The sequence below is a fragment of the Salmo trutta genome, chromosome 2 (genome assembly GCF_901001165.1).
Source record: "Salmo trutta chromosome 2, fSalTru1.1, whole genome shotgun sequence".
NCBI classification, from domain to species: Eukaryota; Metazoa; Chordata; class Actinopteri; order Salmoniformes; family Salmonidae; genus Salmo; species Salmo trutta.
Window position 1 is genome coordinate 17,431,946 of NC_042958.1, and position 15,950 is coordinate 17,447,895.

General features: G+C 41.5%; 1 protein-coding gene across 2 annotated transcripts in view; it reads right to left on the reverse strand.

The window, feature by feature from the left end:
* LOC115152342 (catenin delta-2-like) overlaps positions 1-15,950 on the reverse strand; it is a 412,167-nt gene that overhangs the window by 48,486 nt on the left and 347,731 nt on the right. For both annotated transcript variants that reach the window (XM_029697114.1, XM_029697124.1), the window contains exons 16-19: positions 6,135-6,252; positions 2,454-2,636; positions 1,264-1,437; positions 966-1,116 (exon numbers count right to left, since the gene is read on the reverse strand). In XM_029697114.1, the coding sequence (XP_029552974.1) occupies positions 966-1,116; positions 1,264-1,437; positions 2,454-2,636; positions 6,135-6,252 (626 nt within the window). The remainder of the gene's footprint in view (positions 1-965; positions 1,117-1,263; positions 1,438-2,453; positions 2,637-6,134; positions 6,253-15,950) is intronic.

Consider the following 15,950-nt stretch of genomic DNA (forward strand, 5'->3'; position numbering starts at 1 on the left):
CGTTTAGCTTTTTCCAATGCCTTTGTTGTTTCTCAAGGTTAGAATAGCTTCTATACAGTACAAAGGTATTCTCTGTCATACCCATTGCTATTTGTCATTCAAGCTCATAAAATGGGATATCTAAAATAATAATGTGAAAGCATTCTATAGGAGTAACACTTACGTTTTTGTAATTTCAAGGTTGTGAAATAGGTTCTACATTGTATCAAGTGTACATACTGTAACTGTAGGCTTTCTTTGTGTTTAACTGTAACATTAAACTTAATGAACCTCCTGTTGCATATAAACCTCTATACTCTATCCCCTGCTGTCCTCACATATAAACTCAACCCTACCCTAGAGCAAACTATCTCCCCCCCAACCCGCTCTCTCTGGTTCAATAGAATTACTACCAATATAAGCTGTGTTATACAGCGCCACTGAATTACTAAGAAGTGTATTCAAACGAAACCGCTCGACAAATTGGAATTGATTTTCCCGTGAATTTGTGAGGGATTACATTATTCAGCCTGGCGTCTCTTGTGGTGCAGAGACCAAAACAACACACTGTGTCTTTCTGTTAAAGCTAAACGCTGGGTTATGCCTTCCACTCCTATACAGGAGACGGCAGACATTGTAACTAGGGTAATATTTGTATTCATCCCCCTAATGGTTAAGGTTGGAAATGGGTGTAAAGTACTGATGCTAGATCTGTGGTTAGGGAACATTTCTACCTTGAGCGTACCTGTACAAAGCTTATTATTGAATCGTGAGGCCTTGTGAGGTCTGTACAGTGGGACAAGTAGACAGTCATTAGCCGTGCGCTTCACATTCGCTAACAAAGTCTCTGATTCAGAGTCCATCACCCTCCTTTGATCTGCTTCAATCACAGACGCCACTGAAGACTCCTCAGCTGCAATCGCTCAGTTACACTGACAACCCACAGCTGGCCAGAGCTGATGCAATGTGAAGTGTGTGTGTCTTACCTATCAGTTCTTTGTTTCTGATGTCCAGGGCCATATTCCTGAGCGCGGTGGCCACGGCACACACCACACGGTCATTGTCTATCCTCAACAACTCCACCAGGATAGGAAGGCCTTTCTCTTTACGCACCGCAGCCCGGATATACACAGACCACTGGAGAGAGAGGGGGAAGAGTTAGACTGACGGACCACTGTAGAGGGAGGGGAAGAGTTAGACTGACGGACCACTGTAGAGGGAGGCGAAGAGTAAGACTGAAGCCAGGAGGGGTTGAGTTATACAGTACAGTAGGACCACCCCTACCTTCCAGCTGCCTGCAGCCAGGTTCTGCAGTGCTCCAGCCGCTCCCTCCAGTGTATCAGGGTTGGAGCACTCTGAAAGCAGGGTGAGGTAGGGCTTCACTATGGACGGGTGCCATAACATCTGGACCCCTTTAGGAGGGTCAGCTGAGTCTTGGAGAGGGCCTACACCATCCCACTATAGGAGGTGGGAGAGAGAGGGGCAAGAGAGATAGAAAGAGCGAAGGGATGGGAGTGAGGGTGTTGTGGGGGTAAGGAAAAAGGGAGTTAGAAATAGGGAGAATAGTATTCTTTCTCCACATTTATCTCTGCGCTTTCATTAGCAATATAGCTGTGTATGCCCCTCAAATTCCCACTTCTCTGTAGAATAAGACTAGGCAGTACACCCTCCAAGCAACAGCTCTGAGTGTATATGTCAAGATAGAAACCTTTTCCCTTTGATCAATCAATCAAAGGGAAAATCTTCATGATGCCTACTCTAGGTTCTGATCTTCCTAATCTAGGTACTGATCTGCCTAATCTAGGTTCTGATCTGCCTAATCTAGGCTCTGATCTTTGATCATAAAACCTTTGGGAGATTGAGGAGAAATATAACTTGAACAGTGCAGATAACGTGCCCTAACAGTTATGAATGTGGTGAAAACTTTTTGGAGACATTTTGTGTTTTTAACTGTTTGTAACCAGAGTGAATGAGAGCTGAGCTGATTGAACAAAGCCTTCATAGCTTGTGCGCAACAGAACATATGATTGGTCCGTGGGGAGGGATCTGAGCGAATAGAAAAGCAGCAGTAGTAGTGACTGATGCCTGGAGTGTGATGGTGGGAAGAAATAACAACTGGTTGAAGGTTTGAGCCAAAAGAAAAAGAGAGACAAAGATGCTCATCTGACAGTTAATACATAATAAAAGAGTTTGTGGTCTTTTAATGTTCTCTGTTTGAAGCTTTCACTTGATTCATAATTTGGATCATCATTTATTAGTCTGTCCCTTCAGAAAATCCCTGCAGTGAACAAACTATATGGCTTGGCGGGAGCTTTTACCATATGTGTTTGCCTGTGCTGTGTGTGTGTGCGTGTGTGTGTGTAACAGGGTTGGTTATGCTTCCACTTGCCACTTCAAAAATATATATTTAGATGTTTATGTATTCAGATCGTCTGTGTGTGTGTGTGTGTGTGTGTGTGTGTGTGTCCGTCCACCTGGTCCTGTCCCTTCTTCTTCTTCTTCTTCTTTCCCCAGCAGCCTGAGGTCTCTCCGTCACGTCCGTTGGCGTCACATAGCAGACCGTCCAGCTCTTCTGAACCCAGCTGCTGGCCCTGAGATGTCTCCGCTGCCAGTCGGTAGGACAGGTTACGCAGTATACACACACAGTTTTCTATGGTCTACATGGGGGGATGGGAGAGGGGAGAGTGTGGGGAGAGGAGGGAGAGAGAAAGGAATATGACCATTTAACCTACTAAAGAGCATGTACCCTACAAAAATGTGTGTGTGTGTGTGTGTGTGTGTGTGTGTGTGTGTGTGTGTGTGTGTGTGTGTGTGTGTGTGTGTGTGTGTGTGAAGCAGCACTTAAAAGGAAGAGTGCCTAATTCCATCCGAGAATCAGGACGTGCTCTAACTTCCAAATTAGTTTAAAGAAATTCTCTCAAATTAGGAAAAATGAGTCCGAAACATCGTATCACACTCCATTTAACATTGTGTTAGGAGAAGACGAATTAGCAACAGCAGAGGAGTGTGTGTGTCTGTGCGTGTGTGTTAGCGTGTGAGTGCCTGTGTAAAGTATCACACATAAGGAGCGTTTGGAAGTGATATGGAAAGCAGACTACGTGGAAATAACAAAGAAAAATCATCAATCATTTCGTAGGACTCCTGTTTTTTAGAAGTCTCTCAGACCGATCCTTTACACAAGCAACTACAATGACGCTAATTGAACAGAATACCTAGACTGACTATATGGCTTTTCTGGCATTACAGACATAATACCATACACTGAGTTGTTCCAATTAGCTCCAACAGACCTGTTAGAGGAGACCTGTTAGAGGAGACCTGTTAGAGGAGACCTGTTAGAGGAGTTAGTTGTTTACCTCTGAAAACAGCCGAGGTAAATAACTCCAAAGATAAACAACAGGTGCACAACTCTAGAGGTAAACAACAGGTAAACAACTCCAGCGGTAAACAGGTAAACAACTCCAGAAGTAAACACAGAAAAACAACTCCAGAAGTAAACAGGTACACAACTCCAGATGTAAACAACATGTAAACAACTCCAGAGGTAAACATCAGGTAAACAACCCCAGAAGTAAACACAGGTAAACAACTCCAGATGTAAACAACATGTAAACAACTCCAGAGGTAAACATCAGGTAAACAACCCCAGAAGTAAACACAGGTAAACAACTCCAGATGTAAACAACATGTAAACAACTCCAGAGGTAAACATCAGGTAAACAACTCCAGAGGTAAACAACAGGTAAAGAACTCCAGCGGTAAACAGGTAAACAACTCCAGAAGTAAACACAGATAAACAACTCCAGAAGTAAACACAGGTAAACAACTCCAGATGTAAACAACTCCAGAGGTAAACAACAGGTAAAGAACTCCAGCGGTAAACAGGTAAACAACTCCAGAAGTAAACACAGAAAAACAACTCCAGAAGTAAACAGGTACACAACTCCAGATGTAAACAACATGTAAACAACTCCAGAGGTAAACATCAGGTAAACAACCCCAGAAGTAAACACAGGTAAACAACTCCAGATGTAAACAACATGTAAACAACTCCTGATGTAAACAACATGTAAACAACTCCAGAGGTAAACATCAGGTAAACAACCCCAGAAGTACGGAGAAAAGAATGTATGAAATGTATGCATTCACTACTGTAAGTTGCTCTGGATAAGAGCGTCTGCTAAATGACTAAAATGTAAGTAACCAACAAAGGTAAACAACTCTGGAGGTAAACTACAACAGGGAATGAGGGTTGGTTTAATTTCACTTATTGAACAGAGTGACAGGATGAAGGTAGAGAAAGAAAGTGGGAGGTAGAAAAAATAGAAGAGAAAGACAGAATATAAAGATTAAAGAAAGAGAGAGAGATAGAGGCTAGATCAGGAGGACAGAAAGTCCACAAAAATAATGAAAAGTGTCACCCTGTCAGAGTGTCTCCTAATAACTTGGGACTAGTCAATGACAACGGCTATTGGCCCCATGCTTGCCAATCAATTCTCGTTACTGTGCAGACAGCAGAGATGGGCGAGTTGTTAGAATGGTTAAGGAATGAAAGAGTTACATTCCAAATCGCTATTTCTATTATGAAAGACGTGTGTTTTTTCACTATCTAATCCTGACGTGGGGTTTTTCAATGACAGACGTATTTGTTTAAAATGTATCACTTGATGGTTTTATTTCAAAGAGACAAATAATCATGTTTTTTGGCAAAATGCTACAGTTCCTTCAGAAAGTATGTCAAGAGCGTGCGAAGCTGTCATCAAGGCAAACTTTGAAAAATCTCAAATCTCAAATATATTTTGATTTGTTTAACACTTTTTTGGTTACTACATGATTATTGTTGTTTCAAAATAGTACAAATAAAGATAAACCTTGAATGAGTAGGTGTGTCCAACATTTTGACTGGTCCTGTTTGTAAATTAAATATTTCTGTATTTCATTTTCAATAAATTACCAAACATTTCTAAAAACATGTTTTTACTTTGTCATTATGGGGTATTGTGTGTGGATAGGTGAGAACATGTTGCTTTTTTAAATCCATTTTGAATTCAGGCTGTAACACAACAACATGTGGAATAAGTCAATGGGTATGAATACTTTCTGAAGTCACTGTATATACCCTCTTCACTTTCAGAGAAATTAGTAGTACTGCTAGGTTTTACACAGCCAAATGTAACGAATAACTACATTTCTATTTTTGTACTTTTACCCCTTTTTCTCCCCAATTGGTAGTTACAGTCTTGTCCTATCGCTGCAACTGCCTTACAGACTCGGGAGAGGCAAAAGTCGAGAGCTATGCGTCCTCCAAAACACAACCCATAATGCTTCTTGACACAGTGCTCACTTAACCCGGAAGCCAGCCACACCAATGTGTCAGAAACATTGTCTAGCTGGCGACCGAGGTCAGCTTGCAGGCACCTGGTCCGCCACAAGGAGTCGCTAGAGTGCGACATGGAAATCCCAGCCGGCCAAATCCTCCCCTAACCCGGATGACGCTGGGCCAATTGTGCACCGCCTCAAGGATCTCCTGGTCACGGCCAACTTTGACACAGCCTGGGATCGAACCCGTGTCTGTAGTGACGCCTCCATTTTGAATTCATGCCTTAGACCGCTGCGCCACCCGGGAAGCCATAAATAACTACATTTCTAATAAAGAACTGCACAAATTATACATTTGTGACATCAATATTGCAAAAACATTTTTTAAATAATTAAATACAGTAACATGAGATCTGTATGTAAAACATTTACATTTTATATTTTTGTAATTTAGCAGATGCTCTTATATAGAGTGACTTACAGTTAGTGCATTCATGTTAAGATAGCTAGGTGAGACAATCACAGTCAAATATACAGGATACGAACATTCCATTCCAGCTAAACAATGGATATATAGCGTTTTTCCAAACAAAAGAAATGTCATACACATCAAAAATCTATGAATCAAAAATCTGAGAACAGTAATATTTTACACACATATGAAAGTACCCATAAGCAATCCTTTCTGATGACAATTGGTGGATATAGCGTTTTGGAAATAAACTCCTCATTTAGAGAGACTGAGCTAAAACAACCTTGAGAAGGTAGCCATCCACAACGTTTCTCTACTATTGTATTGAACTGATGGACACACACACGCAGACCCCCACACACACCTTGCTGTCGATGTCGTTGCTGCCCAGAGCGGTCTGTATGATGTAGAGGAGGGAGTCTGTCAGTCCGTCACACTCTCTCATCCTCCTCCTGGCCTCCTCTCCAGCAGAACTCACGTTTCTGAAACACACAGAGGGATGGGGACAGGTCAGAGATAATTTGATACACCACAGGGTATGGAGCTGTAAAACTCTAACATTGGGATTCGGGAATGATATCCACCCAAAAGGGAAATGCAAGATTTTTGTAATCTTTAAAAAAATATATGATATATTTTTTTTTACCCCAATTTCGTGGTATCCAATTGGTAGTTAGAGTCTTGTCTCATCACTGCAACTCCCGTACGGACTCGGGAGAGCCGAAGGTCAAGAGCCGTGCATCCTCCAAAACACAACCCAACCAAGCCGCACTGCTTCTTGACACAATGCCAACTTAACCCGGAATCGAGCCGCACCAATGTGTCGGAGGAAACACCGTACACCTGGCGACCGCGTCAGCGTGCACTGGGCCCGGCCCATCACAGGAGTCGCAATGGGACAAGGACATCCCTGCCGGTCAAACCCTCCCCTAACCCGGACGACGCTAGGCCAATTGTGCGCCGCCATATGGGTCTCCCGGTCGCGGCCGGCTGCGACAGAGCCTGGACTCGAACCCAGAATCTCTAGTGGCACAGCTAACATTGCGATGCAGTGCCTTAGACCACCGTGCCACTCAGGAGGCCCAGGAAATGCAAGATTGAACCAGAATGAAGGGAAAAAAATGAATATGTTTGTGTGTTTGTGAGCATGTGTGTGTGTCTGCTCTTTGTGTGTACCCAACTAGTTTTTACAGTCACATTGGATTTATTAACTACAAAACGTTAACTTGTTATGGATAGGGGGCAGTATTTCACGGCCGGATAAAAAACGTACCCGATTTAATCTGGTTATTACTCCTGCCCAGAAAATAGAATATGCATATAATTAGTAGCTTTGGATAGAAAACACTCCAAAGTTTCTAAAACTGTTTGAATGGTGTCTGTGAGTATAACAGAACTCAAATGGCTGGCCAAAACCTGAGAAGATTCCAAACAGGAAGCGCCCTCTCTGACCATTTCTTGGCCTTCTTTGTCATCTCTTTCCAAAACAGAGGATCTCTGCTGTAACGTGACACTTTCTAAGGCTCCCATAGGCTCTCAGAAGGCGCCGGAACGTTGAATGATGACTCTGCAGTTACTGGCTGAAAAACAGTAGCGCATTTGGTAAGTGGTCGATCTGAGAACAATGAGACGGGTGCGCGCATGCACGTGAAGAGTCCATTTTACTTTTTCAGTCTTTGAACAAAAACAACGACTCCCGGTCGGAATATTATCGCTATTTTACGAGAAAAATCGCATCAAAATTGATTTTAAACAGTGTTTGACATGCTTCGAAGTACGGTAATGGAAAATTTAGATTTTTTTTATCACGATACGCGTCCGCGCGTCCCCCTTCGTTACCCTTCGGATAGTGTCTTGAACGCACGAAAAAAACGCCGCTATTTGGATATAACTATGGATTATTTGGAACCAAACCAACATTTGTTGTTGAAGTAGAAGTCCTGGGAGTGCATTCTGACGAAGAACAGCAAAGGTAATCCAATTTTTCTTATAGTAAATCTGAGTTTGGTGAGTACCAAACTTGGTGGGTGTCAAAATAGCTAGCCCGTGTTGGCGAGCTATCTACTCAGAATATTACAAAATGTGCTTTCACCGAAAAGCTATTTTAAAATCGGACACCGCGATTGCATAAAGGAGTTCTGTATCTATAATTCTTAAAATAATTGTTATGTTTTTTGTGAACGTTTATCGTGAGTAATTTAGTAAATTCACCGGAAGTGTTCAGGGGGAATGCTAGTTCTGAACGTCACATGCTAATGTAAAAAGCTGGTTTTTGATATAAATATGTACTTGATTGAACAAACATGCATGTATTGTATAACATAATGTCCTAGGAGTGTCATCTGATGAAGATCATCAAAGGTTAGTGCTGCATTTAGCTGTGGTTTTGGTTTTTGTGACATTATGTGCTAGCTTGAAAAATGGGTGTCTGAATATTTCTGGCTGGGTACTCTGCTGACATAATCTAATGGTTTGCTTTCGTTGTAAAGCCTTTTTGAAATCGGACAGTGTGGTTAGGTAAAGGAGAGTCTTTAAAATGGTGTAAAATAGTCATATGTTTGAAAAATTGAAGTTTTCGGATTTTCGAGGAGTTTGTATTTGGCGCCACGCCCTATCATTGGATTTTGGAGTGGTGTTCCGCTAGCGGAACGTCTAGATGTAAGATTAAGGCTTGTTTTTAATTCTGGTGCCGCTCAACACATGCACGCTTGTTAGCTAGCTTTGATCCAGGGCGTGAAATTGAGCCAACTCTCAAACATTCAAGTATGTATTTTAGTATAATTCTGTTATTCAGTGAAGTAATGATAGGCCTACTCAACTAGCTCTCACAATCTCATGTCAGAATTAGACGTTTATCCATGTTTCCCAAATGTAACATTTAGAAGTTGTTGCAAACATCAAATTTCGAAGTGTTTAGGGTTAGGTTTAGGCATTAACTCCTAATTCTTAAGGTTAAGGAATTAACTCAGAATGGTTAAGGTAAGGGTTAAGGTTTGGGATAGGCTTAAAATAAAAATAAAAATAACTACTTTATATTGCTGAATTTGAACCTCTGGAATCAGATGCTAACGCCCATCCGCCATCTATGTCCACAATGCCCTAGCAAAACCGAAACCTACTTCAATATAACGTCGCTCACTGTTGCCCCTAATGGCCGGTTTCCACTTCATCTCCCAGCGTCCTCAGAGATGGACGAATGTCGAATGCTGACTTGAATCACGGGTGACCTGGCTGTGCATACCTGCCTTTGGAAAGTATTCAGATTCCTTGACTTTTTCCACATTTTCTACGTTACAGCCTTATTCTAAAATGGATTAAAACAAATGTAAATCCTCAGCAATTCACACACAATACCCCATAATGACAAAGTGAAAACAGGTTATGAGATTTGTTTACACATTTATAAAAACAAACTTGTTTACATAAGTATTCAGACCCTTTGCTATGAGACTCAAAATTGAGCACAGGTGCATCCTGTTTACATTGATCATCCTTGAGGTGTTTCTACAACTTGTTTGGAGTCCTCCTGTGGTAAATTCAATTGATTGGATATGATTTGGAAAGGCACACACCTGACGATATAAGGTCCCACAGTTGACAGTGCATGTCAGAGCAAAAACCAAGCCATCAGGTCGAAGGAATTGTCCGTAGAGCTCCGAGACAGGATTGTCTCGAGGCACAGATCTGGGGAAGGGTACCAAAACATTTCTGCAGCATTGAAGGTCCCCAAGAATACAGTGGCCTCCATCATTCTTAAATGGAAGAACTTTGGAACCACAAAGACTCTTCCTAGAGCAGGGAGGTGACCAAGAACCCAATGGTCACTCTGACAGAGCTCTAGAGTTCCATTGTGGAGATGGGAGAACGTTCCAGAAGGACAACCATCTCTGCAGCATTCCACCAATCAGGCCTTTATGGTAAAAGACACATGACAGCCCGCGTGGAGTTTGCCAAAAGGCACCTAAAAACTCTCTGACCATGAGAAACCAGATTCTCTGTTCTGATGAAACCAAGATTCAACTCTTTGGCCTCAATGCCAAGCATCACGTCTGGAGGAAACCTGGCACCATCCCTACAGTGAAGCATGGGGGTGGCAGCATCATGCTGTGGGGGTGTTTTTCAGCGGCAGCGACTGGGAGACTAGTCAGGATTGAGGCAAAGATGAACGGAGAAAAGTACAGAGAGATCCTTGATGAAAACCTGCTCCAGAGCACTCAGGACCTCAGACTGGGGCGAAGGTTCCCCTTCCAACAGGACAACGAACCTAAGCACACAGCCAAGACAATGCAGGAGTGGCTTCGGGACAAGCCTCTGAATGTCCTTGAGTGGCCCAGCCAGAGCCCGAACTTGAACCCGATCTAACATCTCTGGAGAGACCTGAAAATAGCTGTGCAGCAACGCTCCCCATCCAACCTGACAGAGCTTGAGAGGATCTGCAGAGAAGAATGGGAGAAACTCCCCAAATACAGGTGTGCCAAGCTCATACGCAAGAAGACTCCAGGCTGTAATTGCTGCCAAAGGTCCGTCAACAAAGTACTGAGTAAAGAGTCGGAATACTTCTGTAAATGTGATATTTCAGTATTTTTATTTGTATAAATCTGCACAAATTTCTCTATTGGGTATTGTGTGTAGATTGATGAGAAAAAAATAAATTTAATAACATTTAGAATAAGGCTGTAACGTAACAAAATGTGGAAAAAGTCAAGGGGTCTGAATAATTTTCCAATGCACTTTATGTGTGTGTGACTGTGTCAATTACAGGAGGCTGGTGGGAGGAGCATTGGGAGGATGGGCTCATTGTTACGGCTGGAATGGAATCAATGGAACGGTACCAAACACATCAAATACATGGAAACAACTTGCTGGACTCAGTTCCATTGATTCCATTCCAGCCATTACAATGAGCCCATAGCTTCTCCCACCAGCCTCCTCTGGTGTCAGTATCATTCTCAGCTGGGTACCAATGGGACTGAACCTATTTGATCCACGCACCATGCAATCTCCCAGTCAGCCATGGATGATAATACACAATACAGACTCATACACTACCTGGCTCTGTCATTTCTTTCCAGTGCTTCAGAGCTAAATCAATTGTAACAGTTCATTCAATACAATTGCCAGATGACAGGGGAAGAAAATGATATATTTGCCGAACACATATCCCGCCAAGTCTAGCTTGCTCTTTCTCGCTATCTCTCTTTCTGATAGTATCTCTCTCTCTCTCTCCCTTTCCCTCTCTCTGTAATGTGAAATATTCATAAAGGCATTAGCTACATGTCATTGAAGCTGTATTGATGATTTGGGGTATTAATGTTTGACACCATGCTGCTAATTTTCTTTATGGTTTTGGGTATATTGACTTAATAAACATTCAACATAGCTGGCAGCCACTGTTTCGATGTCCAAAACCGCTATTTATGAACGTTATGCATTTGCAAAAGTTAATTTGTGTGATTTCATGTGTGTTACAGTTTGCACTAAGCTATTTTCTTTCATTTGTAAACTTGCTTTTTTCACATGCGACTTCATAACAAGGAGACAAGGCGACAGGGTGAGTTGTTGGTGAGGTTGGAGGCGAGAGCAGAGGACAGGAGTAGGGTGAGGACAGGACAGGGAACATGGTCCTGTATGTATGAATAAACATTGAGACATTTGTCAGTCAGGCCAGGGAAATGAAGTGAGAGCAGCGTCCATCCCATCAGAGTGAACTGAAGCCAATCATGTGTTTCAGTAATGAGCAGACAGACAGTCAATTAGACGTTCCAGCTCTGGGCTTTGTGTTCACACTGAAGGTCAAGTCATCTCCTCTGCTCTCTGAATACCAAACATACAAATTATACTATACATGACGAAACCTTAAACTGTGCTCTCACTGCTAACAGAGACAATGGTTCTGACAGATATGAACTCAGAATACAATATGAATTCACCTCAAGTAAATTATGGGGATCAATCCCAAATCAGGCTGACAGGATGTTTTAATTATGTTTAAATAGGCTGATTGATTAACCTGATCAACCTCAAACCTTAATGATATTCAAACACTCACATTCGAATACATTCAAGTAATTCATCATTCTAACACAACAGTCTTGCTTATGAGTAGAGATGGGTTCTAAACAGTATGTTTCTACTTATAGCCAGCTTGATGTGTGAGTGGGAAGCCATCTTAATTTCCTGAGTACAGTTTTAATGAAGCAGAGAGGACACAGCCCTATCCTCACCTCTCTCCCACATCTCTCCTTCTGTTGTGGATTGGTTGTCAATAGAGACTAGCATGTCTGAGTTCCACCAGGACAGAGTAAGAAAGTAAGAAAGAAGTACCCAGACATAGACCATTGTCTAAATCAGTGGTCGCCACGGGGGAACTGCAGTGGGGTCACCAATTCATTTCGATTTTTTTATGGGAAAACATACCATTTCTTTTGAGAAAGATAATTAGAAATATATAATTTTGGGGTAAATGTATTTATTGGTTTCTTTTCATTTAGATAAGAGGTTATTTGTTAATGTAAAAATCTAAATGTACCGATTTTAAGGTTGTGAACAACATGGGTCTCCAGAAATTCTGGTGGAAAAATGTGAATACCACTGGTCTAAATCTTAATTTACAAGGCTGCAGAGCTGTCATAGTTTTGAGTTCAGATTTTAAACTGATTTAGTCACATCTCTAGTGCTAATTATAATGCGATAGATCCCACAAGGGGCCCAGCTTGCCGATTCCTGGTTTAACGAAAGGTTGAGGAACAATGTAGAATGGTGGTGTAGACTGTGTAATAATATGCTGGAAACAGACGGTATGGTTTCTGAGAGGAGGTAACGCGATGATGACATCCGTCATAAGGAAAGAAAGAAAGAACTTGGGAAAATGTGAATAAGCCCCACCTAATTACTCTGTGTGTGTGTGTGTGTGTGTATGTGAGAATGAGAGTGTGTGTGTGTGTGTGTGTGTGTGTGTGTGTGTGTGTGTGTGTGTGTGTGTGTGTGTGTGTGTGTGTGATGGAGTCAGAAGAAGAAATAGTCTGACCACTCCTCTTAAACCTCTGAGACAGATCATCAGAAATCTACTAGGGGAGATTGCTGAGATTAAACACACACACACCAACGCACACACCCTCAAACACTCTACTATATAACAAATCATATCCTCAGAGTGTGTGTAAATCTCCAGGCAGGTAACAGGTTATTTCCAGCAGTAAATGAGCCTGTTAGCCTTTAGCGCTAACGCTGCTAATTTATTATGTGTTACTCTCTATAAATCCCATCTAATGAATTAGCATACTTTGTTAGCTAATTACTTATTGAACACCTTTAGCAGAGGATTTAATAACCCACACATTAAATACTTTTATATGTGTTATTCTTAGCAGTTGAATAACTATCTACTTTCCTGTAAATAGTTTCAAAGTGAAGCCATGGTACAATTAAGCAATAAGGCACGAGGGGGTGTGGTATATGGCCAATATACCACGGCTAAGGCCTGTTCTTATGCACGAAGCAAAGCAGAGTGCGTGGATACAGCCCTTAGCTGTGGTATATTGGCCATATACAACAAACCCTGAGGTGCCTTACTGATATTATAAACTGGTTACCAACGTAATTAGAGCAGTAAAAATACATGTTTTGTCATACCCGTGGTATACGGTCTGATATACCACGGCTGTCAGCCAATCAGCATTCAGGGCTTGAACCACACAGTTTATAATGCATTATGTATTATTTGGTATAGCAACCATTGAAGAATTGTATATCTTATTGGCTTTCAAGTAAACTTAGAGTACATTTGAAATCTGTAGATTTTCAATAAAGCTACTAGAAACTAGATTTTTGGTCAAGTGTAGAAAAAAATATTAGCACCAGATGGCTATCTTCTGTTGTCCAAGATATGAATAACCCAAGAGGGACTACGGATGTAACAGCTCTGTCTGTCTGTCTGTCTGTCTGTCTGTCTGTCTGTCTGTCTGTCTGTCTGTCTGTCTGTCTGTCTGTCTGTCTGTCTGTCTGTCTGTCTGTCTGTCTGTCTGTCTGTCTGTCTGTGTGTCTGTGTGTCTGTGTGTGTGTGTGTGTGTGTGTGTGCGTGCGAGACACCGGTTGCAGGGGGCAGCCAACAGATGTTTCAACAGGATTAGGGCTAGGGTGGTCATTAAAGTTTGTCAGCCGGTGGTTGTCAACCAAATAACCACCGGTCTCACGGTAATTGACCGTTAACTAACGTAAAAATATTTAGCATCTCCCGGCTTCCAAGCACAGCCTACAAGCCACTGATGCAGACCTTTTGGAATATCTACATTTGAAAAACTCTAAGAAATCCATTTAATATAGCCTACACCATCACAATATATCCATTACTTATTTTAGACAGGTCTAAAGAAACATGATAGGAAGAAAATGTAGTCTATTTCAGAAGAACAAAATAGCTTACTCTGAGTTGTCCATATATTAGGTCCTGATCTGGCTATGCCAAATGGCTGTGGGCTACACAAGTTCATTTAGCAGGTCCTGATCTGGCAATGCCAAATGGCTGTGGGCTACACAAGTTCATTTAGCAGACCAGATTTGCTTAGTATATATAGTATGAAGAATACTATTCAACATAGCTGAATAAAATAGACAGGATATTTTCTCCAAATGATTTCACGGAGTGTGCGCACATGCAGCTATTCTGTGTTGAGCGCTTAACAAAGAAACAGATCATCCTATATGCTTAATTTAGAGTTATTTATGCAACTTTAGCTATAATACAAACGTTGGGCTATATGTTTAGATTCTAAGGCTGCATGATGCAACTCTAATGATGATTTGAAAAAAGCTGCATGAAAGACATGAGCTCTGCTTTTTTTGTGCATGCTGTGCACACTTCATCAGTCTCTCATTCACAATTTGACAAGCACTGTATAATGCCACGAATTTCCCAGTGGCATCCCCTTTGTGTGGCCGTAATGCCCCCTAAAAATTCCATGTATTTTGCAGCCAGTGGCCTTTGTGCCCTTGGGCTCAATATAATCATTAGAATCCCTTCTCCCAGCTGCGTTCTCCGAGGCATCTCTCACTCACATGGCTCTCTCAGATATCTCAGTTCTTATTAGCCAATGCCCGTCATGTGATCGGGTCCTTCTCACAGGCTACAAGTGAAGACAGACACATCGGGGACGCAACTGAACGCGTCCTTATCAAATTCCAAGGCACATATTGAAGATGTTGGATGATCTCTCAACATTTACTTTTCGTCAGCCAACAAGATGAGGCCTAACGAACAGCAAAATCAGTAGCCTACGTCAATCTACTATCTCCCATAGTACAGAAGTTGACCTATTCTATTTTGTGGGTGAAAGAAATATTCCATGCATAGTCTGGGACTGTTATGGGATGCGATAGATCCAAAATTAATACAACCACTAACATCAGAACATTTTAAAAGCAATGAGGCTGACGCAACATATCAGAACGTTTAGCATAAAATGTTGATAAACTATTAGGTTATTTCTTCACATTATAAGTGCAGCAAGTTCCTAAATTCAATCAATCAGCGGGAAAACACCATTCTCAAAAGTGACCGCAAATGTGAATATACATGTAATACTTTTATTATAAAGGTGCATTTTTATGGTGAACATTTTCTTCCCCAAACTCACACGCTGCGTATGTATGCCAGTTAGGCTCTGTACCCGTTGTAATGCAGATTAACATACTTAATTTTAAGAAGATATTTGGCCACTTTAGTTGTGATACAAACCTTATCAACACATATAAGCCTATGGGCTAGGCCTAATGATGTGTGCAACTATGATGTGAAAAAGTCGCAAAAAAAGGCATGCACTGTTTCTTGCCTTACTGCACATAAGCTGGGCATCAATCACAAGTGATAGGCTAATATTATCACTCATCAGACTAATCTTGATTTAATCTTGTCTTTACATATACTAAGTAGCATATGTGTGAAATCTTTTTTGATTCAGAATGGACTGTTATCATGCACTTGTCTAGAAACAGGGCCAGGGGGAAAAAATACATGTCATCTATGCACTTAAATAGTGAATGAGGACGCTTTTCCCATGGTTCATTTTCATGCGAGCCAGCTAGGCTATACTCCTGTTGTAAAGAGAAGTTAAGAAATAAATACTGTATAGTATTCCTAGCCTATAGGAAGCTGATGGTATCCTCTTCTTTTTAATAGAGGCCA